The 26,587-nt window shown below is 41.8% G+C and overlaps 1 protein-coding gene across 1 annotated transcript in view; it reads right to left on the reverse strand.

The window, feature by feature from the left end:
• Positions 1 to 565: 565 nt before the first annotated feature.
• The window catches only part of LOC126484585 (uncharacterized), a 358,487-nt gene continuing 332,465 nt past the window's right edge, over positions 566 to 26,587 (reverse strand). Inside the window, exon 4 of the mRNA XM_050108147.1 lies at positions 566 to 1,005. Within this exon, the coding sequence (XP_049964104.1) occupies positions 932 to 1,005 (74 nt within the window). The 3' untranslated portion in view covers positions 566 to 931. The remainder of the gene's footprint in view (positions 1,006 to 26,587) is intronic.

A 26,587-nucleotide genomic window follows, 5' to 3' on the forward strand; every position in this document is an offset into this window, starting at 1 on the left:
ATACATAATAACTAGACAGTGCTACAATTCTTGCAACGACTGTGGTGTAATGGTGGGTTTCGCCCGAAACCAGTAGCCATTGCGTAAGAGGTGACTGTGATGGCAAAAATAAATTTAATATACCGGTACACTTAAGTATGATCTTTTTTAAGTACGTACAATCGGTGAACTATTCTGACAAGATGTGGTGGTGGTCATAACAAGAAAGTTACTAGCAGGTGTACCAATCTCAGCTATAACATCATTCATGGTTTGTTATTGGGGCGTGGATGTAGTTCAGTGGTCTAAGTTCTTTGAAAATTCCGCATATTTAAAACCAGCAGCTTGTTACTGTTCTTCTCATTCCATCACTTCGAAAAATTATGTGACATTTCGTCGTAATCATGAGCTGCTTCTTGTTATCAATATATAAACTTATGCTCCACACAGATACTTCAGTGCGACATTTGTTAACTTCCCGCGACATATCCCTACCAAAAGTATGGCATTCTAAAACAGTTAAAACGTTAATGAATTTCTATGATGCAGAAAGAAAATCAACTGTATGAAATCTTATTCATGCCTATTTATTGTCTTCCCGTTCCTCCTCTAATACTTTTCTATTTCTGTTAATCACCGCAGTTGTATGATATTGGCAGTTCTTAACCACTGGCTGTGATGAATGTACACAAAATTTATCTTCAGTTACTCCCGCTGACGTGTCTGATATTAATACGAAAACCTATCACTTATAGCAAACAGCTACAAATAAACTACAAGGCGATGGAGAAGGAAGCTACCCCGCCCACGCGTCCTATACTCACCAAATTATAAACTAATTATTTTCAAGTTTCCCATCGTTTTCTTTTTCGTTTGTATTCCGTAGGTTTTTGAATGACTCGTAGCTTCTGGTACATAGTCTTATTTCGTGACATTCCCATTAACGCACCCTTTAAAACAACTCGCTCCCCAGGGTCTCCGTTAAACAGAACAGCATGCCGGCGAGAGGCGACGATTTCCACTTACCTGTAACAAAAGAAAAACATCAACAACTATGAAAATAAACGTCAATGCACTAAATATAACATCAGCAATAATACAAAGTACATGAAATATATGAGGAATATTTGGAAAATAAGTCCCGATCCATTGCGAAGTGGAAACCACTGCGAAAATCAAAAATGTTTTATTTGCAACAATTAGCTACATCTTCCATCCACTTCTCTACATAGTCACCGCTCCGACTTAGACATTTGTCGTAGTGTTTTACCAACTTTCCAATAGCTTCGTCATTGAAGGCAGCAGCCTGCGCTTTTCGCCAATTCCCTACGCTTATCTACAGCTCGTTTTCTGTGCCAAAGCCTTGTTTTCATAGCTAGCAGCTCATCTGAGCAGAGATGAGACCCAGCGAAAACGCTGCAGGAGCATCTTCATTGCCCCTGCGGGGTGCGGCCGAGAATTTTTACCAATAAGGAGCCATATGACAGTTATGTTGTGTGGGCTGCATGACATCAGGCGAAATCTCTCACTAGGCCCTCACACTTGGCGAGATACACTATTTTCTAGGCATCTTTACTTGTTCAACGTTCGCTCAGAACTGAAAAGAGCGACAGGACGCGACCGAGTGGTGTACCATTGACACTGCCCAACACATATGCAATGTTTCATCGCATTGTCACAGTGGTTTCCATTTTCGTGACCGATCGGAACTTACTTTCCAAACAGCCCTCGTATTTTCTTTACTCATGTGCAAATGAAAAACCGTAAATAAGACAACATGAGTGTGTTCTTCAAGCCGGAAATATTGTCAAACGCCTGTGAACCACTCTGTTTTAGTGCATTTCAGCTCAAAATCAAAGGCAACTTTAACGACAGGTGACAGAATGATGATAGGGCTCAGTGTTCATTTAATTCCCTGAATTAATACTTCATTACAAAGATGAGTAAGCAAGTAGATGGAGAAAAAGTACTGTACATGCTTTCTTTCCATAACTTAAGAAAATCGTCTACAAAGTAACGAGACTGACAGTGTAATGTTACATCTTCTACCATGGTGGGTGTGTTTTGGTCGCAACAAAAGGTCAACAATACACATATTGTAACACGAATTTCAGGTCGCTAGGTAAAGTGGTGATCCGTACTGAAGTTTTTCAAGGAGACATTGCTTCAAGCGTACTCTGAAAATGGGCGATACAAATTTTGTTATGAAACAACATTTTCGCCAGACGACTGCATGGATCTAATGTCCAATTTTTATCCGAAATAGGTTTTGGAATGCAAGCCATTTTCAACTGATTGTGAAGTGGATTTGCATATGTCATAACCCAAAGTCATACAAAAATGTGCAATGATGTGTCTCACTCGTACAGTATTGTGAGCAAGGATACATCACGTGCTTCACTGATTTTGTGTATAGCCACTGCCTAAGACAGTGTGAAATATTATGGACTCTTCTGGACTTCAGATTTTGTTGTGTGCTAATACGTTTTAGGTTCACTTGAAAATGGCCTGTTTACCGTAATCGAGTGTGGAATTTCATTGGTCACCACATCCTCTCATGCGTCTGTCGAAAATGCGGTAATTCATAAACAGAAATGACTGGGCGCCAATCAAACTGGAGAGTAATTAGTTTTTGATTATCAACAAGACATGTATGAAATATTTGTGTTGTCAAAGGCATTGTCTTTCAAGTGATTTAAGACAGAAGTACGAGGGCCTGCGTGGGTGTTTTGGAGGGCGATGAATGTACTGTGACAGTAGTATAATCTATGTTGGTTGTATGGGCAAATAGTTAATAAACGAGAGGGGGAGAAGATGAAGGCAAATATCAAACTGGAAAACCATCAACATCGAGATCAGACCGAAATATAGACAGAACCAGAAATATCATACGATCCTGTTGAAGTAAGTTAACACCAAAAATACACTTCCGGTAAAATATGCTACACCCTCAAGGGAAAGATCATTTTATTGACAAGTGAGTTGACAGGTAGTCCATCATTGTAGGGCTGTATGGTGATAAATTCAGAGCAAATGAAACACACATGTTACAGTAAAAGTGTCCAAAAAGTCGCATTAGTTCATAGTGTACCCAACTTTGGCGTCAACGTAGGCGTGTATTTTCGCTTGCAAACGATCGTAAGGGTGCCGAATGGCATCCTGCGATGGATTGTTCCAAGCATCTTGCGCCTTTTCTTTCAATTCGGCAATACTTCTTGCAGGTGGGGGAGAACAAGTAAGCTCCCGCTTCGTCAAGTCCCATACTTGTTCAACTGGAGAGAGAACTAGCGATCTTGCGGGCCACAGCAGTGGATGTAGACCACGAAGAGCACATTACGCCGCAGCAGCTATATGTGGACGTGCACACTCCTGGCGAAAAAGCGCATCGCCTTCCTGTCGAAGAAATGGCAGCAGCTCGGGGATAACAGTGTGTCGGAGACTGGTTACCTTACCTTGCAGCAACACCAAATGTGACTCGAGCTGTAACATATCGCTCAACCGCCATAAAGCCTGGGATGGGATCTGATGTCGGGGGAGGATGCACTCTGGAATAGGCAGTTCACCAGGTCTACGCAATACACGTGTACGTCCATCACTCGCATACAGACAGAATAACTTGCATTACTGAACTCAACTCATCGTGATTCCACTCGCCAGTCGACTCTTTCACGACACCGAAGTATTCGTGATTGGTAGTTTTGTGATGTCAGTGGTAGCCGGGAAAACGTGTTCTTAGTCCTGCTGCAAACAGAATGTTCCCAATGATCCCTCATGGAGCAGCACGTGAAATATATGCCACGATTTCGTCCCTGCACGATGTCCTATCGGACACCGCTGCTCGCATTGTGTGTCGATCTTGGCGAGTGTCTGTACTACGTGGACGTCCAGAACCTGGTCTACGGGTGTAGGAATATTCCACAGGCAGACCATCAGTACTACGTGCTCAATACGTGCAATAATCCGCCGACTCGTCCATCTAGCTTCACGCACGCCCACAATGCGACCGTACCCAAATGGCTAAGTTCGACAAGAGTACGTACTCGTGAGTGGGGTATGGCAGTGCCCTAGAATGAATGTTGTGAACACTGTTCATCTCTAAACTCAGCACAATCACTGCCTGTAGACTCAGAACAGAGGGCGCACAGACGAGGCTCCTGAATGCCATCTGATCGCCAATGACAGTGACAAATGAATCATTAACATCACAATCCTCTCAGTATGCACGTATTACACCCTGGTACCACTGAACATGATCCGTGAGGTTTTTGCTTTTTTCCCGGCAATTTACATTGAAAAGAGATGAATTTGTCTCACCCCGTGTTTCATAATATTTTGGTAAACAAACTGGGGATGGAGGGCGTCTGCGCAGAAATGGTTCTGAAACACACAAATGGCTGCTGCCCGTCACACTGTGCCGCGTGCTAATGAAGTAAATACATCCCCGTTTCTCCTCAGCCTCCTTATTTCCCGCATCTTAGCGCTTGCATGTAGTAAAGGATAGTCATTATTCATCAGTAATGATCTCAGTGGCTGAGAAAAGCGTGCAGTGGGCACTTAAGAGTCAATGGACACACACAGAAGATAGCAGTGATAAAAGCAAACGCTCAAATCATACACTTTGCTTCAAACTACTGCAAATAATGTGTTAACGAACAAAATTGCAATTAAACAACATACATTTACACTACACAACTAGAACTCAATACTTATTAGAAGAAAGTAATTATTATGAAGGTTATACAGAAAATAAGTTACGTTAATTTATAAAAATTCCGACATTATGTTGAGAGGTTTTTTAGTATATAGAACGTAACGCTACAGCTGTCTGTTTTTCTACACAATTGCCTCCTAGATTAAGGCAGGAGGAACGCGTTATCAATGCCCTCGTTACAGGATTCTGCTGCCTGTGCCCTAAACCATGCTCTGACACTATTCTTTAACTCAGGTCATCTTCAAACCCGTGATGCTTGCTATTTTTTCATCTATGGAAAAAGGTGAAAATCACTTGGCGATAAATCAAGGCGGTACGGAGGATGATCAAATAACTCGCTGTTGAACCACTAAGCTACGTTTGTGTGCGTGCGGCAGTAGGTGGCCCAAAGTCATCGTCCCCCAAAAAGGACCCTAATCTCAGCACTCCACGCCTTTTATTCCGTATAGCTCATCTGAGCTGCTTTAGGATTTTGCAATAATTTCGGATTTCACTGTATTGCCTGTTAGCATTAAATCAACAAGGAGCATTCCCTTTCTGTCCCAAAAAACGGTTATCATCAGTTTTTTTGCAGGAAATGTTTGGCGCCACCTGAAAGGCTTACATGGCGACCTAGTATGGCCCCAGGTTTTTGTCTCCAAGCTGACTTATCCAACCTATGCGTTATCCCTTGCCACAATGTGAGCGAGGAATTCATCTCCTCCCGTATCGTATCGCATCATAAGCGTTAATGCGGGTCCCAATCTCATCGTTCTGTGGACAGTAGTCAAAAGCTTTGGGACTCATCACGCCCAGAGTTTGTGATAACCAAGTTTATAAGTCACTATCCAAGAGACCTGAGGGGAAACGGACTGATAATTCTGTAATCGTAAACTCACGATTTTCTCTGATTCTCTCATTAACATTTGCAAAAAGTTCAGTTGTCACAACAGATGGTCGTCAACTTATTTCTTTGCCAGGTACGCTCGTCTAATTGTCCCGAAACAAACAGCAACATTTTCTGAAGCACTACCACTCCTAATGTTCTCTCCGTGTACTGCACAAAGTTTTCTATGAAAATCTATGCTTCCGTGTTTTTCGCACACAGGAAACGGATTAAGCTCGTAAAACACAAGCGGCGGGATTTTCGATGACAGCAGCCGTTTTGATTTATGTTTATGGCACAAACAGGTCAATTACTTTCCGCGGCACGAGCAGACTCGTACTGGGCCGGGTGACAGTTATGCTGAAATCACTCCGCTACCCCCGATCCTCTGTGCATCATGCAGCGTCGGAATTTACTTTCCGAACAGTCCACATAGAGTATTAATTATTTAACTTATAGACCGCTTAAAAGCGTAAAACAAACGTTAAGGAACAAAATAAAATCCATTTATAAAAGATCAGCAATAGTTATCAGACACATTTCAAATATAAACAATGGGGAGGCAGTAATTTTTTGCAGCAGTATTAAGACAACCTATACACTGTTACGACAAATTTATGAGTCGATATGATGATTATGTTGCAAAGTAGTATCTGAAACAAATGTAAATATCAGATACCGTTTCTGTACACTTTTCCAACCCGTATTGAAGACACATATAGCATTCCATAAGGACTTATACACTACATATCAGTCTTCCATCTCGGGAAAAAAGGTGTGTTTTTCCAACAAGAGTTTTTGCTACTGAAATTTAAATAGGAAAAAGGGAACAGAAATTTGTAAAAAAATGGCTCTGAGCACTATGGGACTCAACTGCTGTGGTCATCAGTCCCTTAGAACTTAGAACTACTTAAACCTAACTAACCTAAGGACATCACACACATCCATGCCCGAGGCAGGATTCGAACCTGCGACCGTAGCAGTCGCACGGTTCCGGACTGCGCGCCTAGAACCGCGAGACCACCGCGGCCGGCAGAAATTTGTAGATACTATCTCACTGCGAATACAGTTCATTATATTACTGGCAACGAATTGTTTAAAATAAACGAATTCATATCGTGAAAAAAATATTCGGTATATGTCGCTTTTATAGATTTCGCTATGAACTTTATGTTTCAAAGGATTTTTACAAATACCGCTGCCAGTCACATAATTTGTTGACCACTCTTTCGAGGTTAGAACTCATCAACAGGCTACAGTGGCAGTACAAAAACATCTAACCCAAGTGCACATGTATATTAAAGTTTCTTTGTATAGACTTGGTACGTGCTGTGGTCATCCTGTCAAGAAAGAAGGATAACCTAAGAAAAATGGATGCCACTATGTAATTTGGTTTGCTGTTTACATCAAAAATTTCGAATTTTGTGACGTGGTAGTTTTCTTATGATGTGGCTCTATTTCTATGGCTCTTTTGATCTTGTTAGCCATTGTTCACAAACTTCTAAAGGTATCTTGGAAAACGGTATCACAAACAGTGCATAAAATAAGATGGCGGTCAAAACAAAATTTTTCGATTTGTTTATCGATATGTCGATCCTGGTGTTGTCAAGCACTTGTAATGCCTTCTACATTTCTTGTTGTCACATAGTTGATGATGGTTGGCGCGATGTATTACAAAATGAGCGACTGTGGCATTTTCATAATAAATATGACACTACAAAAGTTTTAATTTAAGAATAACAAAGATATTGCAGGGACCTACACTCACTCATATGTAAACATGCTACATATTTTCGATTTTAAGAGTACCGAATTGAAACTCATGAAGAAATTTGAATTCTAAAACTCTGTCATTTCATCTCTTCCAAGATGTTCATTTTCCAGCTCTTTTCTAAGGTATGCAGTACTTTTAAGATCGTTTTCTACCGCAATACTGTGTCCTGTTTTGTTTATATGTTTCGCTATAGCTGACGACAGCTTTATCAATTCAGACTGTCAACATGTTCTTCCCGTTTGGCCGACGTAGTATTTGTTGCAATGCCTATATGTGAATTTATAAATTCTTGATTTGCTCAGTTTCTATGTTGGTTCTGAGGTGTCACTGACCGGTTTCTTTCTTAAGTTGTTTAAAATAAACGAATTCATATCGTGAAAAAAAATATTCGGTATATGTCGCTTTTATAGATTTCGCTATGAACTTTATGTTTCAAAGGATTTTTACAAATACCGCTGCCAGTCACATAATTTGTTGACCACTCTTTCGAGGTTAGAACTCATCAACAGGCTACAGTGGCAGTACAAAAACATCTAACCCAAGTGCACATGTATATTAAAGTTTCTTTGTATAGACTTGGTACGTGCTGTGGTCATCCTGTCAAGAAAGAAGGATAACCTAAGAAAAATGGATGCCACTATGTAATTTGGTTTGCTGTTTACATCAAAAATTTCGAATTTTGTGACGTGGTAGTTTACTTATGATGTGACTCTATTTCTATGGCTCTTTTGATCTTACAAGGTTACCAAGTACTTAAAAAAGACAATCACGAGTTCGATATTTTCAGAAGACGTATTTCAGCGTTTCTAAATGGTTCAAATGGCTCTGAGCACTATGCGACTTAACTTCTGAGGTCATCAGTCGCCTAGAACTCAGAACTAATTGAACCTAACTAACCTAAGGACATCACACACATCCATGCCCGAGGCAGGATTCGAACCTGCGACCGTAGCGGTCTCGCGGTTCCAGACTGCAGCGCCGAGAACCGCACGGCCACTTCGGCCGCCTGAAAAACAGGTTCGTACATTTGTTTCACAGGCTGTAACCACCATATTACGTCATACATTAATGCTAGTGTTTGGGGAAAAAGATGTACTTATTGGTAACTTATGTAAGCAGTATTACAGTCTTGCGAAATAATGATAATAGTAACGATTTTTCAAAAACAATTTTGTAACCGAAACACAACTGTACCCTTTTGGTTTTACGCCTCAGAAAATTACGTTTTAGCCCTCAGGAGCTAATTACCACCCGGTTGGGAACCACTGGTCCACGGAATGCCCATCCACCTGAACTGCATCCTCGATATTCTCAACATGGCCAATATCAGGTGACTGTGAAGAGAAATAAGTACCTTCACCCCCGTGGACTGTTCATTTCATCACTATGAAACGTGTCAAGCAGACGGGGTGGTGCTTTATCGCTTAGAATGAGCAACGAGTGCTGTCAATGAGCGCAGAACAGAATTAGCCAGCACCCTCCTTTTTCCACAACGGTTATTTCACCGCGTACCTCACGGAAAGAAAGAAGCACTGTCTGACGACGGAATTTTAATACGAATCTGAGCAGCTCACACGGCAAGAGCACTGCCAGAAAAGTACAAGGGTTTACTTTCAATTCCTGGATAGTCAGACAGTTGCAATACGCCAAGAAGATCCTGGAAGTATGATCGATTGTTGGCCGTACAGCAAGAGCAAGGCGTAACAACGGTCTACGTCTACATTCATACTCTGCAAACAACTGCCAAGTGTATGGCAGAGGGTACTTCCCACGGTACCAGTTACTAGGACTTCTTCCAGTTCCATTCATGTGTGAAGCACGGGAAGAATGAATGCTTAAACGCCTCTGTACACCCAGTAATCAGCACCATCTTGTTCTCACGATCCCAAAGGGAGCGATATGTATGTGGTTGTAATATAGTCTTGGAGTCATCATTTATAGCCGGTTTGTAAAACATTGTAAGTAGCTTTCTAGTGGCAGATCGCGCCTATCTTCAAGTGTCTGCCGGTCCAGTTTTTTCGGCATCTCCGTGACATTCTCCCACGGGTCAGGTGCAGCGCGTAGCTGTTCCATTCCCTTGATCATCAGTGTCTACCGTAATCGGAATGTGACGTGTTTATAGAAGAGATCATTTACTGCCGACTGAAAAATTGCTGTTAAAATTTAATGTTTAATTTTTATAGCACATAATACGTAGCTTTGCCATGTTGCAACAGTCCATCTGCCAGAGATTATAATGACAGATATTACTTAATAGCTGCAGGGCGTATTCACCATTTGATTTCCAAGAACTTGCTCAGTTCTTCTTGACTATTTTCGAAGACTACAAATCGTCATACAGTGTTGTGAAAAAACAAAAAGAAACGAAAGTAGAGCGCTAGACTGCTAGGAGGGGAAATCAGCCAGTCTCAGATCGAATCGCGTAACCGGATTACAATCGCTGCTTTATTACACCGGCCAAACCGCATGTATATTTTTTAGGTGCATTCTTACTCTCCACTGAGACAAATGTCGGGATTGTTTAAACATCTGCGCCGGACATCAGTGTAAAACATGAGGACGCTCAAAATCAAATTTACACAATTCTTGGGTAATTTAGTAGAACTGATGAATGGACTTTATCAAACGAAACACACGATATAAATATATTTTTAAAAACTTCAGTATGAGACTTAAATAGAGTAACAGAACTCATTACAGATGAAAGAAGTTAATAGCAGAGAGAGACAGGAAGATCTTAAAGCTATTGAGTTATGCTGTGTGTCCCAAAAGCTTAAAGGTCAAAACAGAAGAAAGATGAGCCTACAGTATTTTAATACAGGAAATCAACTGTTGGGAATGATTGTTTTCGGCCCTACGAGGTCTTGGATCAGAAACACTCGGGTCCACGGCTTTGTAAATTGTTTCTGTTTCCTTTGTGGCGCTACCTTGCAAAACAATAGATAGTCGTCTGTGGTGTGTACATGGCACAGTTGAACACTTTGTACAGTCCACGAATTGTTACAAGCTGGCAGACATTTCTTTACTGTGTGACGCAACTGAATGGGTGCCAGGAAAGTTGAATGACTGTTCAGAAAAAAGTCGCGAAACAGTTGACGTCCTAAGCGGAAAAAACTTATCGTCGAGGACAGATATGTACCACAAATAGGGTCGACCAAACTTGAGGGAAATAGACAAGGAACTCGACAAACAATTGTTCGGACGGTAGCATGTAAGGAGATGATGTTAGATTGTGAGGAGAAGATTCTTCAAAAAGCATCTGCCAAATCGCCCTTGAAATCGACAGTTCGAAGAATATTGTCTGGCGGATACTGATGAAGAAGACATTACCTCCTTATCGTAAAAAACGTGTAAAAGCAATGAGCCCAAATGATGGTGAAATCGGACTTCAGTCCCTTCGACGGATTATCGAGTGAAGTAGTACTATCCTAACTTCCTACAAATCATGTTATTTACGAATGAGTCGTCTTTCAAACGTGATTGTTTCCACCTGTCGCATTGTCACATACGGCGCGATGAAAACCGTATACCACATTTACTATGGATGATTGTGTACGCTGAGTGCCAGCTGTAGTTTTAGTTTTTATCACAAAGCATTTAATTAGGCTTTAGCAGCTTCTGAACAGTTTTGTACCCTAAATGCCTCGGACACTCTCGTGCAAGCCGAGCCCTGAAGCGTGACTCGTCGCAGAAGTCCCTAGTTCTGTCGCCGTCCAATGTTGAATGGCTCTTCTGCGGCCAAGCTTGGGAGGGCATCGAACCGCGACGCCAGGCTGTATAATTCCTCCAAAAGGGGTCTCTAGCCTGCGCGCTGCGCCGCCGTGTTTCCTTATCTGGCCAGACAATCCATTGTCCGCCGTGCTAAACATGCTTCATCCCGTCCCTTCATGATGCAGGTAGCCAGCGAACGGCACTTTTAAGCTGCAAATAAATCAGTGTAACACGGAGTCGCTTATATATTATAACTGAACGTCGTCTTCGTGAATGCAGTCGAAAAAAAATGTATTCCCGCAATGAGCTCTTTCCAAACGAGTACAGTTTCAAGTTCAACGCCGGTCACTGTAACGGGACCATTGTTAAGCGAAACAACTAACAAGCACAGATTAGTATCAAGCATACTTTTGTCTCCTGCGCCAATCTCTTCAGCGCTAACACACCCAACGTCCTTTTTTCTTTGTTGAATACATTTCAATCTCTGCCTTCCTCAAGAATTTTTGCCATCTATGGCTCCCTCTAGTACCACGGAAGTTATTCCATGGAGTCTTAACGCACATTCTATCATACCGTCCCTTCTTTTTTATGTTTGTTTTCCACATACTCCTTTCCTTACCGATGCAGCAGAGAACCTCATTTCTTATCTCTTCACCACACTTAATTTTCAGTATTTTCTTCTTATCCGGTTTTCCCACAGTACATGACTCACTTCCATACAATGCTGTATGTTAATTCTCACATTCCTTCACAAATTTAAAGGATAGTTTCACAGATCCATATTTCTATTGGCGAGGAATGCTATCTTTGATTGTCATTGCTTTTCATGTCTTTGCTTCGTCCGTGGTGCGCTATTTTGCTTCCAAGGAAGCAGGATTCCTTCACTTTATCTATTTCATAGTCCCCAATATTGATGCTAATTTTGTCACAAATATCATTTCTGCTAATCCTCATTATTCATCTTTCTTTGGTTCACACTCAATCCGTATTCCCTACCCGTTACACCAGTCATCCTCTTCTGCTGGTTCTGCAATTCTTCCTCTCTTTTAAAGAGGTCAGGAATGTACTATGCAAGTCTCATCATTAATATTTTTCACATTGAATTTTTATCACACTTCGGAAGCTTTCATTTATTTCCTTCACTCCTGTTTCGATATACAGCTCGAAGAGCAGAAGAGTATGGCTTCATCCCTGTCTTAAGTAATTTTTATTTTTAATCCTGGCACATCCTCTCTCAGATTTCCATTCTTAGTGTTCCCTATCGGTATTCGTATTATTGTAAATTATACATATATTCATTGTCGACAACTCTTATGAAAGTATCTTGCTTCTTGTTAAATCTTGCTTCCATTCGCAAGTGCTACGTCGGAACTACCTCTATAGTGCCTTTACTTATCCTGAAGCGAAAATGGTCACCATCTAACTGATCGCCGATTTGCAGAGAATGATATGAAATAACTACATCATTTTTCAGCGTTTCTCCCACAATGTCAAGGTAGTCGCACATCTGTCGATCGACTTTTTTTCCTTGTTATGTAGCCAAATGTCCTCCCTTTCACCACTTTCGTCACTTAAACCAACGGAAGGAAGGAAGGAAGATTAAGAGTTTAACATCTCCTTGACAGCCCCATTATTAGAGATGGGGCCCAAGCATGGATTACGACAGTGTGGGAAAGAAATCGACAGAGCCCTTTTCAAAGGAACCATCCGACATTTGTCTGGAGTGATTACGGAAAATCACGGAAAACCAAAATCTGAATGGCCGGAGGAGAATTTTAAACTGTCGCCTTCCCGAATGAGAGTCCAGTATGATAACCACGGCGCCACCTATCTCGGTACACCACAACAGGGGAAAGTAGTGTGCATCATTTGACTACGAATAATTTGACATTCTTACATGTGCCCATAGCTCAATGGTCCGCGCATCAACTTACACGTTCAGAGATAGGGAATCAGCGTGAAATTTACCTTAGCAAGTGTGGCAACCCTCTAAAAGCAACACTGACGATGGTCACTGTTTAATCTGGCGCCAGACTTCAGTTTGTGCCTGGCAGTCCTTGTTTGGTAACCCACCGCAAAGCACCCCAAACTAGATGTGCAGGTTCGATATGAACCACCAGAGACAAATGTAATTCAATTAATTGTTACTAACTACTTCCCCAAGTGCTCCGTCACTAATAAATTTTAGGGTATCAGATCTAGTAGGAATGAGGGACACTAGGTTAGAGTTTAGGGTCTCCTTAAAACCGAGGACGAATGTCTAATCTAGATTAGTAGCCCACGCTTATCGAATTGTACTTCAGAGTTTTTAGCAGTGTGGCACTTCGCTCGGTAGCTGTAGAACGCTAACACGCAAGAGTTACTGAGCTGTTGTGCATGGGTGGTTATTTACTGTAGGTCGTGAGTGCACCTGCATTTGATGAGGTCCATTATATACGATGGTAGGGAAAACTGCCTTTTTTGTTAAAAGGAAAATGAGCGATGACTACGAATAATAAACAAAAAGGACAATATTGCTTATGCTCTACAGGACAAATTTATTCAAATTAAGCGGTTTTCGGCTTCCAAGGCCAACACCAGACATTTGAAAAGATCTTACTGATCTAAACTGAGCCACAAACATTAAGTAAAAGTCACCTTCGACAATGCGGTAGTAATGCAATTTAAAATAAATATAAAGGAGCATTGATAGTAAACCTGAAAAAACAGTGATTGTATAACAGTTTACATTAAATAAACAAACCTTATAAAAAATAAAATAAAATTAGTACTTAATAAGTACTTTCTCGTATTTATTATTTTCTTTTTGTTTTATTGTGATTTCCCATGTACTCCAAATATTCTGTTGCAGTAATTGTTAATTCTTCCTTTTATTTGGTTTGGCATCACTTGCCATGTCTAAAAATCCCCGAAGAAGTTTTGTCAAATACTAATTTTATTTTATTGGATTTGTGTACTTAATGCCAACTGTTATACACTACTGGCCATTAAAATTGCTATACCACGAAGATGACGTGCTACAGATGCGAAATTTAACCGACAGGAAGAAGATGCTGTGATATGCAAATGATTAGCTTTTCAGAGCATTCACACAAGATTGGCCGCGATGGTGACACCTAGAACATACTGACATGAGGAAAGTTTCCAACCGATTTCTCACACACAAACAGCAGTTGACCGGCGTTGCCTGGTGAAACGTTGTTGTGATGCCACGTGTAAGGAGGAGAAATGCGTACCATCACGTTTCCGACTTTGATAAAGGTCGGATTGTAGCCTATCGCGATTGCGGTTTATCGTATCGCGACAATGCTGCTCGAGTTGGTCGAGATCCAATGACTGTTAGCAGAATATGGAATCGGTGGGTTCAGGAGGGTAATACGGAATGCCGTGCTGGATCCCGACGGCCTCGTATCACTAGCAGTCGAGATGACAGGCATCTTATCCGCACGGCTGTAACGGATCGTGCAGCCACGTCTCTATCCCTGAGTCTACAGATGGGGACGTTTGCAATACAACAACCATCTGCATGAATAGTTCGATGACGTTTGCAGCGGCATGGACTGTCAGCTCGGAGACCATGGCTGCGGTTACCCTTGACACTGCATCACAGACAGGTGCGCCAGAGATGGTGTACTCAACGACGAACCTAGGTGCACGAATGGCAAAACGTCATTTTTTCGGATGAATCCAAGTTCTGTTTACAGCATCCGTGTTTGGCGACATTGCGGTGAATGCACATTGCAAGCGTGTATTCGTCATCACCTGGCGTGATGGTATGGGGTGTCATTTGTTACACATCTCGGTCACCTCTTGTTCGATTGACGCGCACTTTGAACAGTGGACGCTACATTTCAGATGTGTTACGACCCGTGGCTCTACCCTTCATTCGATCCTTCGGAAACCTTACATTTCAGCTGGATAATGCACGACCGCATGTTGCAGGTCCAGTACGGGCCTTTCTGGATACAGAAAATGTTCGACTGCTGCCCTGGCCAGCACATTCTCCAGATCTCTCGCCAACTGAAAACGTCTGGTCAATGGTGGCCGAGCAACTGGCTCGTCACAATACGCCAGTCACTACTCTTGATGAACTGTGGTATCGTGTTGAAGCTGCATGGGCAGCTGTACCAGTACACGCTATCCAAGCTCTGTTTGACTGAATGCCCAGGCGTATCAAGGCCGTTATTACGGCCGGAGGTGGTTGTTCTGGGTACTGATTTCTCTCAGGATCTATGCACCCAAATTGAGTGAAAATGTAATCACATGTTAGTTCTAGTGTAATATATTTGTCCAATGAATACCTTTTTATCATCTGCATTTCTTCTCGGTGTAGCAATTTTACTGGCCAGTAGTGTATATGCATTGTTTTTTTCGAGTTTACTGCTAATTTTTTTCCTATTTGCTCCTTAATATTTGCTACTGGTTTTGTTTTTTTTTTTTTTACTTTTTAAGTTGTATTACCGACGCACTGTCAAAGATGACATTTTCTGATGCTTGTGCCTCAGTCTAGATCAGTAATACCTTTTCCAATGTTGTATACACACGTTGTGCCTTCTTTGGTGATGATATTTAAGGTCTGATGACGGCCTTGTAACCCGAAAACTGGGTAACTTGACTAAATTAATCTTGTAGAACATAAGCAGCATAGTGTTTTTCCATTTATCATTATGTTGTTCTAGCAAGAAGCGACGGAACTCTCAGTTAACTTTTAAACTATGAAATTTACTAGACGTAACACCAGTGTGCAAGACATATACAGAAGAAATGAGAATTGTGCACATTTGATGGGGAATGTCATCAGAGGCAGATAAAGCTGTACGAGTTGTTCATCTCCAATGTCGCCCAGTCACAAGGCCTTTCGCGGGGTACCATGTCAGTAGTCTGCCAGTCCGCTTCTCTAACTGGGTTAGTTAGCGGACAATTGTGGATTGGCGCCGGACTCGTGGGTGGCCTGTTCGAATTACGGTGGTGAAAACATCGCCAGTATTTTGCCAGGGAGAGGAGAAGAGGTGGTGGCATACATACCCTGATCACCAGATCCACGCGAAAGGCCAGGATTATATTCCAAACCTCTCTGTCTAATTGAGTGAGGTCGTGTCACACAGCTGAGGGTGAGCTGTCCGCGCTTACACAGACGCCTGCATCGACCAGCACGTAGGGTCAACGGCCGTGTTCAATAACACGTCAATGGCAGTGGTCGCCGCGGGATAGCTCTAGTTGTAATAGAGACGGGACGAGCCAAGTGCAGCACTTATCTCACCAAATGCAGATGAATGGGAGTGTCGCTGTCTCGTAATGCTTAGCTCACCGGTTCGAGTCCCTGCTCGGGAAAGGAGAAGGCTTATTGCTCCGTTATCGTGCGTGCTTTACGCAGACTGAGAATTGATGACACCTGTGCACTGGAAGCACAACACGGAAAAAAATATACAGTCTGTCTAATTTACAACATAGACTGAAGAACTGCTTCAAGTTGACACTGGATGAAAGGATGGAAGCCCTAAGACAATCCAAAGAGAGAAACCACACACTTTTCACAATTACTTCTCGCTATGAGGTACAAACATCATGAAGTCACATGTAATACGATATCCATATGAGATTTAAGCTTTTCCTGAATACTGAATGTTCGAATTATTTCCGGGAATGCGGCCGGGTAACGTCCTCCACAACCCCTGATATTTTAACAGATAAATGGAAATGTCGTGTAGCTAGGGCCTCCCGTCGGGTAGACCGTTCGCCTGAAAACCCCGTTCTTTTCAAGGCACAATGAAGCGAGAGACTTCTGTGCATAACACCTGGAAGCCTTGATGGGCGCAGCTACGCCAGCCAGGAAATCAAAAGACGACGAACAGATAGACGACACACATCGTAAATAATTACCAAAATCACAAAACTAAGAATGACTAACGTCAGTCGCTATCGATAGAGAAATATTAATCAACAACGGGTGAACACGTATGTCCCTCTGTTATTTCGCCCAGGAGACAGGGCGTTTGCAAGCACAATTTAAGCACGAACTTCGGTCTCTGCAAAGTCACTTGTTACTTTATTGTCAACAGCTTCGTTATGAAAATTATCCCAGTAACTAGGAGTGCACTCCAGAATCTCTTTGTCCTTATTCCAATCGGATTTCTGGTACCAAGCTAATGATTTGCAGTAGATTTGCCCGATTGTTGTAAGCGGGTGTGACGCTTATTAACTTTACGCAGGTCATCGACGTTCCTGATGGTCTGACGATATATATGACATGCTACAACTACACGTGATACGATAGACACCTTCCTTAAGCAAATCGTACACTAAAACGGTCCTAATGTTAGGCGGCAGTCGACAAAAAATTTCACACCAAGTTTCCTCAGAATTCGACCAAAGTTTTTGGTAATACAGCGTAATAGCTTAAAGCTATAGGCTTTACCGTCACCTCGTCATTCTCGTCACTCACTAATTCACGATAGCGTAACACACAGATGAAATGACGTGCGTCCCTACGAACCCAAGCCTGAAGTGCCCTTTCACTCTCATCCAGATTATGACAACTATCAATCTGACGATAGGACCTAATGAGACTTGGCTTCCTACATAATGCATGTCCCTGGGTATCATCATCATTCCTGCAGGCCAACACACCAAGCAAGGGAAAGTAGCCACCCTTTTCCACCTGCATAGTGAAGCTAATATTCGGGAGTATTGAACTAAGCTGTTGAACATGCTGTGGAAATTATCAATGCCATGTTACTGGTGCTATTTGGCCGATTACGCAATGCGAATTGCGTTAATATTAGTAATTAATGATGCAATTTCGAAAGTAAAATTTAAACAGACAAACCATACCATTCACGATCACTTCCTCTCTACACGGTACAAAGATGAAGTTTCGGCAGTGACGTTTGTAACAGAACCCTGGTTTTAGCAAGTCACTCAGCATTCCATGGACACTCTAAGTACAACGCTCTTGATGGAAGAGTTGCCGCAAAAGTTTGTGCGAGAGCGTCGCAAAGAAAATGAAGCTATGGAGCTCTTTCGGGTAAAAGGCTCTGCGTAGGCTAGGGTCATATCCTTGTTGGATAAAGCACGAATCCTGGCAAGTTTATTGACGTCCTCCACAATTAAGCAGATAGCTGCTATTAGTTTCTTCATTCGTAAAGGTATAGTAGTTTTATTTACGCAAGGATCACCTTATGAGGATATTTGACGCATCGTTACAGAACAAAAAAAAGTAATTCATGTTATCGTTTTTTGTCTGATGCAGCTTTACACGCTGGTCTGTCTTTTGTAAAACTCTTCATCTTTGAATAATTCCTGCGGTCTACAACCATTTAAATCTGCTTCCTGTATTCACACCTTGGCATCCCTCTACAATTCACATTCCCCCCCCCCCCCCCCCCTCCAATCCTCACTTCCCTACATTACCAAACTGACGACTGCTTGAAGTTTCAAGTTGCATCCTGTCTACCAATCTCTTCTTTTAGATAAATTGTATCTCAAATTTCTTTTTTCCCCTATTCAGTTCAATAACTCCACATTTGTTATTCGATCCACCCATTTAATTTTCAGCATTCTCACGTAGCGCCATATTTCAAAAGCTTCTATTCTTATTTTGTCTGAACTGCTTATCGTTCACGTTTTACTTGCATAAAAGACCTTTACAAAAGACATCCTAATACTTAGGTCTATATTAGGTAACAAATTTATAAGGTTTTTCTTGCTATACCCAGTCTGCATTTTATATCTTCTCTACTTTGGCATCATCAGTTATTTCGCTGCTAAATAGCTGAACTGATCTACTAGGTTCAACGGAGAAGTAACGTAGCCCACCGGTTGCAAATAACTGTTTAATACAAAGACCTAGGTTTTGACACCTCGAAGTATGTCTTCTTCAGAATGAAATTTTAAAAGTCGTAAAGTTACACTCCGACAAGACAATATTCAAAGTTTAGAGTAGACATGTAAAATTAAGCCTTTGGTACGTGTACCATGCAAGGAAAAAAAAAATTCATTGTGACGAAGACAAGCTGAAAGACGGCCATGTTCAAAACTGTGCGATCTACTTGTACTATTGCCCGCTTTCCTGTGTCTAATTCCCTCAGCATCGTCTGTTTTAAATGGACTACATTCTATTATCCTTCTTTTACTTTTATTGACGTTCGTCTTACAATCTCTTTTCAAAACACTACTCATTCTGTTCAACTACTCTTCCAAGTCCTTCACGGTCTCTGGCAGATTTACAATGTCATCGGCAAAGCTCGAAGTTTTCATTTCTTATACTGAAATTTATTCCCTTTCCAAGTTGCTCTTTGGTTTCGTTAACTGCTTGCTCAATGTACAGATTGAATAACACCGGTGACAGACTACAACCCTATCCCACTCTCTTCTCAGTAATTGCTTCCTTTCATGCCCTTCGTTTCTTGTAACTGTAGTCTGGTTTCCGTACAAGTTGTAAATAACCTTCCGCTCCCTGTATTTAATTCGAGTTACACATAGTTGATATAAATCGGCATTTACATACATATCTGTCTAGTATGACATAGAGCATACCGGTAGTCGATAGTTGTCTTATAACAGAACTATTTCTACATCTAAATCCACACTCCGTAAGCCACCTGACGGTGTGTGGCGGAGGGTAACTGAGTACCTCTATCGGTTCTCCCTTCTATTCCAGTCTCGTATTGTTCCTGGAAAGAAAGATTGTCGGTATGCCTCTGTGTGGGCTCTAATCTCTCTGATTTTATCCTCATGGTCTCTTCGCGAGATATACGTAGGAGGAAGTAAAGTACTGCTTGACTCCTCGGTGAAGGTATGTTCACGGAACTTCAACAAAAGCCCGTACCGAGCTATTTCGGGATTTCTCTTAAGTAATTTATTGGAAACCACGGAAAACCTCAAACAGGATGGCCGGGTGGAGATCAGAGTCGCCATCCTCCAGAATAAAAGGCCACTTTGTTTAATGGGAGTAGGTGTGCCCTATACCTACAGTGTTAAAACTGCAATTTTGATGACCAATTATCCGAGAGGCTTTGATCGATAGGAACCGAAATTTGTAGGAAGTATTATATAACACCTATACTGGTTACTGAACCAGATTCTGAACAACCAGACAGACAATTAGTTTCAATTTTTTTTTAAAATTAAGTTCAATTTTCTCTTTGGAAACTCCAATTTCTCCCTTTGTAGGTAAAAGGCTGTTACGGGTAGATGTATTGTAGTGGTTCAGTAGCTACAGTGTACCGAGACGCAACGACGTGTAAACTAAGGTATAAATATCTGTAATAGTTCCTGAGATAATGGGTTAAATATTTTTCAAAATATCATTTTCAGGAAATCAAGTACGAAGTTTTATATGGTATCAGCTCACATATGGAGGCACGGCAGCGCCTAGAAAGAGCCAGTCCCATGATCAGCATTGTTTGTATTCTGTTCTTGATCATCCTGCAAGTCCAGACGCTTCATTTTTTCCTGCTTCTTCAGTGATTTCTTCTGCTGCGCGCTGGGCTTTCACATTCTAAATTCATTCGTTCGTTGAAAGGCTTGAAGGCTATTGCTTCTGGTCTGCTATCAAGTTTCTGTAGTGCCCTAATTCTTCCCTTGTTACTGTCACTAAACGTTATCACAGCATCGGAAACACCCAGATACAGAGTTTACCTTCCCAAAAACACATGTTTTGGTATGTGGGTCGAAATGACATTATTAAGAGTCTCATTCGAGATTTGTGTTAGACCATGGAGACGTTTGGAAAGGTTCAAAATGGTTCAAATGGCTCTAAGCACTATGGGACTTAACATCTGAGGTCATCAGTCCCCTAGACAGAACTACTTAAATCTAACTAACCTAAGGACATCACACACATCCATGCCGGAGGCAGGATTCGAACCTGCGACCGTAGCAGCAGCTCAGTTCCGGACTGAAACGCCCAGAACCGCTCTGCCACAGCGGCCGGCGTTTGGAAAGGTATGCACTGTTTTAAGAGTTTCCATCACTGCAGATGCTATGTTGTTCTTGTGTCCAACCTGTTCCTCTATATCCACTGCCTAAGCTTTGCGGTACTTGCAACTTCAATCAGAAACCAGTGGACAAAGATCACTTATAAGATATGATCAGTGGATGATCTGTCGAATAATGGAGCCCACACCGCTCTTTTCATTTTTCGTAGGAGATACGGGATGCATCTTATTGTCGTTCTATAATATTGCTAGATTTCATCAATGTATTTATCTGTAAGACTCCCTTTTCCATTATTGTCTTCCAATTCAATTGTCTAAGACAATTCTTGATCAACACTTACAGAGCGCTAGATGAATATCGAATACTGCCACTTCTTTTACATAGTACGTCGAACCTTAATTGTTGTTGTTGTGTCATCAATCCATCACACAACTGACGGTTGCCCACACTCTCAATTGCGAATGCACCTCATGAACTTTATTCTGTTTGCGCTATTAACTTTGAAATGATGAAAAGTACACTTCGAATTGGAATAATACATCAAATTGTTCTGTAGAGTTCAAATATCATTAAGAGATAATAACTGGAATATGGCACTTTTAGACCAGTCTCGGCGCAGTTACTCGCTTAAAACAGCGCAGCCTGAATCTACATCTACATCTACATCCATACTCCGCAAGCCACCTGACGGTGTGTGGCGGAGGGTAGCCTGAGTACCTCTATCGGTTCTCCCTTCTGTTCCAGTCTCGTATTGTTCGTGGAAAGACGGATTGTCGGTATGCTTCTGTGTCGGCTCTAATCTCTCTGATTTTATCCTCATGGTCTCTTCGCGAGATATACGTAGGAGGGAGCAATATACTGCTTGACTCGTCGGTGAAGGTATGTTCTCGAAACTTCAACAAAAGCCAGTACCGAGCTACTGAGCGTCTCTCCTGCAGAGTCTTCCACTGGAGGTTATCTATCATCTCCGTAACGCTTTCGCGATTACTAAATGATCCTGTAACGAAGCGCTCTCCTTTGGCTCTTCTCTATATCTTCTATCGTCCGCAGTTCGTGGTCGAGCGGTAGCGTTCTCGCTTCCCACGCCCGGGTTCCCGGGTTCGATTCCCGGCGGGGTCAGGGATTTTATCTGCCTCGTGATGACTGGGTGTTGTGTGATGTCCTTAGGTTAGGTAGGTTTAAGTAGTTCTAAGTTCTAGGGGACTGGTGACCAACGATGTTAAGTCCAATAGTGCTCAGAGCCATTTGAGGCTATATCTTCTATCAACCCCATCCAGTACGGATCCCATACTGCTGAGCAGTACCGTAACTTATTTCCTTTGTTTTCGGGTTGCATTTCCTTAGGATTCTTCCAATGAATCTCGATCTGGCATCTGCTTTACCGACGATCAACTTTATATGATGATTCCATTTTAAATCACTCCTAATGCCTACTCCCAGATAATTTGTGGAATTAACTGCTTCCAGTTGCTGACCTGCTATATTGTAGCTAAATGATAAGGGATCTTTCTATTTATGTATTCGCAGCACATTACACTTGTCTACATTGAGATTCAATTGCCATTCCCTGCACCATGCGTCAATTCGCTGCAGATCCTCCTGCATTTCAGTACAATTTTCCATTGTTACAACCTCTCGATATACCACAGCATCATCCGCAAAAAGCCTCAGTGAACTTCCGATGTCATCCACAAGGTCATTTATGTATATTGTGAATAGCAACGGTCCTACGACAGACCCCTGCGGCACACCTGAAATCACTCTTACTTCGGAGGACTTCTCTCCATTGAGAATGACATGCTGCGTTCTGTTATCTAGGAACTTTTCAATCCAATCACACAATTGGTCTGATAGTCCATATGCTCTTAATTTATCGGTTTATTCCTAATGTACAACAGTGTTTCGATTACCCACTCTAGCAAAAACGTTAGTGAATAACAGAAAAAGCTGGAGCTCTAAGGGATGCATGACACTCTTGTTGCGTGAGGTACAGCGGTGGTGTGCGGCGTGCAGAGCGTTGCGCAACTCCGGCCGCCGCGCCGCACAGTGGCTTGTCCTAGGGCAGGCACGGACGGCCTCATTACGGCTGTGCTGGCGGCCAGCCACACGACAGGCTTCTGTCTGGCGTGCCGGCCTCACGCCCTATCGATTCACACTGCCTCACTACCTTCTGCCTGACCTGCTACTGCCACCGACAAACACGGACTCAGTGGTCGAGAGTTATTCGGAAAGCACCTGCAAATAGCGAACTGCTGCCTGGTGATTGGATTAAGGCAGTACGTTCACGAATTGACCGAAAATGGCAATTTTTAGTTTATTTCTATATATTAGTAGAACTCATGAACACTAAGTTCCTCAAGTTTCAATGATGAACTCGCATCCGGAGTAACTGAAAAATAAATGGGTTACGCGACATTCCTGCCATGCCCACTTCTTGAAGCAAGACTTCATTATTAACAAACTGAGCCGGCCGCGATGGCCGCGCGGTTCTAGGCGCTTCAGTCCGGAACCGCGCGACTGCTACGGTTGCAGGTTCGAATTCTGCCTCGGGCGTGGATGTGTGTGATGTCCTTAGGTTAGTTAGGTTTAAGTAGTTCTAAGTTCTAGGGGACTGATGACCTCAGATGTTAAGTCCCATAGTGCTCAGAGCCATTTGAACCATTTACACACTCAGAGGGATAACAACCCCTACATACGCAAGGAAAGGCTTCTAAATTGTATCATGGGTGTTGTAAAGACCACCTACAAATTTCTGTACGATTCTGATTTTCTAAAAACGTGCGTTCACGGAAAAACTGAGAATCCATATGACTCTCTAAATTCATATGGAAACGATGACCCAAAGGACATTTTCAAATGGTTCAAATGGCTCTGAGCACTATGGGACTTAACATCTCAGGTCATCAGTCCCCTAGAACTTAGAACTACTTAAATCTAACTAACCTAAGGACATCACACACATCCATGCCCGGGGCAGAATTCGAACCTGCGACCGTAGCGGTCACGCGGTTCCAGACTGAAGCGCCTAGAACCGCTCGGCCACCCCGGCCGGCGCACATTTTCATCTACTACAGTTGAAAGAATTGCAACTAATTATGCAGTTATTGTATTTCATGTTGGGGACGTAGGGAAGATGAAGCTCTTGGAGGCAAATGACTTTAAGATCAGAAATTTCACTCAAGACATTTTGTGAAAAATAGATTTACAGAGCCTCTCTGCAGCTAAACTGTCAGCTGAAGGCCTGGTAAAGGAAAGGAAGTAGAAAACAAGAAACCAGGAGGCCTTGAAGGAAAAGAGAACCCTGAGTACTAATCTTTTGAAGAGGTGATATAATACGTTAAGTCGAACTCTAAATTCCATTTCCTGAAAATTGTATTTATTTGAAGTTTATGTACTTTTTTCTGATTCTATGAAGGCTAGAATTATGGAATTTTGTACACCTATTTCTAGAAACCCAATAAATGTTGTCTCAAGAGTAAACTTTGAAATCCTGAGTCTAAGCTAGATACGGGGCAAAGTGTTCCGTATTTTGCATGTATTTTACACCATAGATATAGAATTATAATACAAAAATACTGAAATCATCTTATAAGATATATTCAAAAAACGTCATTAGAGAAGCTTACTATATGAGGAGAGGTTAAACAGAGAAAATTTTGTACAAATCTAACAGTTTCTAAGGAAAATGTACATCTATTACTTTTGAAAATAAAATTTTTACATTTCATAAAAAAGTGAAATATATATAATCCAAGAAACAGTACATTTGTTAATTTCATGCACAGCATGGTACAAAATTTCATTGCCGTATCTTGAAAACTTTGGATTTAGTGCATCTTTTAAATAGCGTGTGGTTTTCATGAAAGTCCCTCTTTACGGACTTCCTACCACACGAAAAACACGTCCTTTGCTGGCAAAATCGTCACATTAGAAAGTAACTTTGGTTGTACCTAATGAACCGTTATAGGTTCTTTACTCTTCATTGAACAGGCGGTAGTATTGGTTGAAACTAGAAGAGAAGTTCCCGTAAAGAATGTCTGCAACCAGTACCTATTGAGATATGGGCCAATCAGTCCTCTGATTCCCACCTGTGTTACATAGAAGCAGATACCGTCGACTACAAACGATAACGCGGTGGAGGTGGGTACAGAATTGCACGGCCCGTCTGATCAAGACGTCCTTTACTTTTAGAATAAGCCTATTATATCCAGGCGCAGTGTGCGCTGAGTTCAGGCAATGTGGCGGATTCTCTGATGTACGCAAGCAATTTTTAATGTTTATATCTGCCGAGTTATAAATACTTTTTCCATGTCACTGGAGCGAGTCTTAGGAGAGGACCTCAGCGACATAACATGTATGTAACATTATCAAATAGTAATAAGATAAAACAGCGCTTAAGAGAATAGGTACCACAAACGTCTGCCAGAATGTACCAAATATAAAGAGCGACATAATTCAGGCACGGTTCGTGTGTTTATTATTATGCCTTTCATAATTATCAGATGTTCAAAATGTTGACCTTGAGCAATGATGCACGCTATAAAGAGATTCCTGTCAGAAAACGCTGCATGATGAATTTCATCTGAACTTACGGTAGACAGGCCTGTGTCACGCAGTACTCCACGTCTTTAGGAGTCGTCTGTGTTTCTTTGTGCAGTCTTCGATTTAATTTTCCACGGTGATAAAACCCAAGTTTGGTGAGCGTGCAAGGCAGTTTGCGTTTCCGAAACACCCGACTGAAATAGATCGAAATATTCTTTTAAGAATGCCCGGAATTTATTTTTGCGGAATAGGCGAGACATCCGTCATGTTGGTACCACACGAATTACCTTATGTCCAGAGCGATGTCTTCCTATAACTACAGGAGCACAACTGTTCGCAACAGTAGATACTTGTGGCTATTTAGAAGCTCATTAATAAAACAGTAACTAATATGGCGATTCTTGAGAAGTTCGCAGACCAAGGTCTTGGTTCATTCATTTCTCTGAGGAAGAGTGGATTTTCAACAGATGAATGGGGCATATTCCGAAGAATGATTTGCCTATGGTTTGTAAACGAGGCTTCATCATTAAACAAAACGTTGCATAGGGAAAGTCACATCACTTTGCAGATTTATTAGATACCATTCGGAGAAATGTAAACGATTTTGAAAATCATTTTTATAAAGCTGTCAACGGAGCGCAATTTGGGAAGGGTTAAATGCGCAAGAATCCAGTATTTACACAACACTAATTTGGCTCATAACACTTGTCCATTCGAGATACCGTTGTTAAAATGTAAGCTGCATTTCACTCATCGTTGCTATTCTTTTTCTCGACGTAATTTATTCCTCACACCACCAGTTTCTTGAAATTTTTCAAAATGATGTTTGCAAAGCCTCACAGTCAGGGCTTGTAACGATCAGGATACCTTCAACATTCAAACACAATGCTGCTCTAATAGTTTGACGACATACACCAGAAACAAAAACCATATCCACGTTTGCAACTGTCGTATACATTGTGAGAATCTGCGTATCTTCAGAAGAAAGCTGTCTGGTGGCTTCAACTGAACAGAATTTAAGTCAAATTGTCCGCTGAAAGGCTACGTACGACATGTTGTGCACTAG

This window comes from Schistocerca serialis, chromosome 6 (genome assembly GCF_023864345.2).
Source record: "Schistocerca serialis cubense isolate TAMUIC-IGC-003099 chromosome 6, iqSchSeri2.2, whole genome shotgun sequence".
NCBI classification, from domain to species: domain Eukaryota; kingdom Metazoa; phylum Arthropoda; class Insecta; order Orthoptera; family Acrididae; genus Schistocerca; species Schistocerca serialis.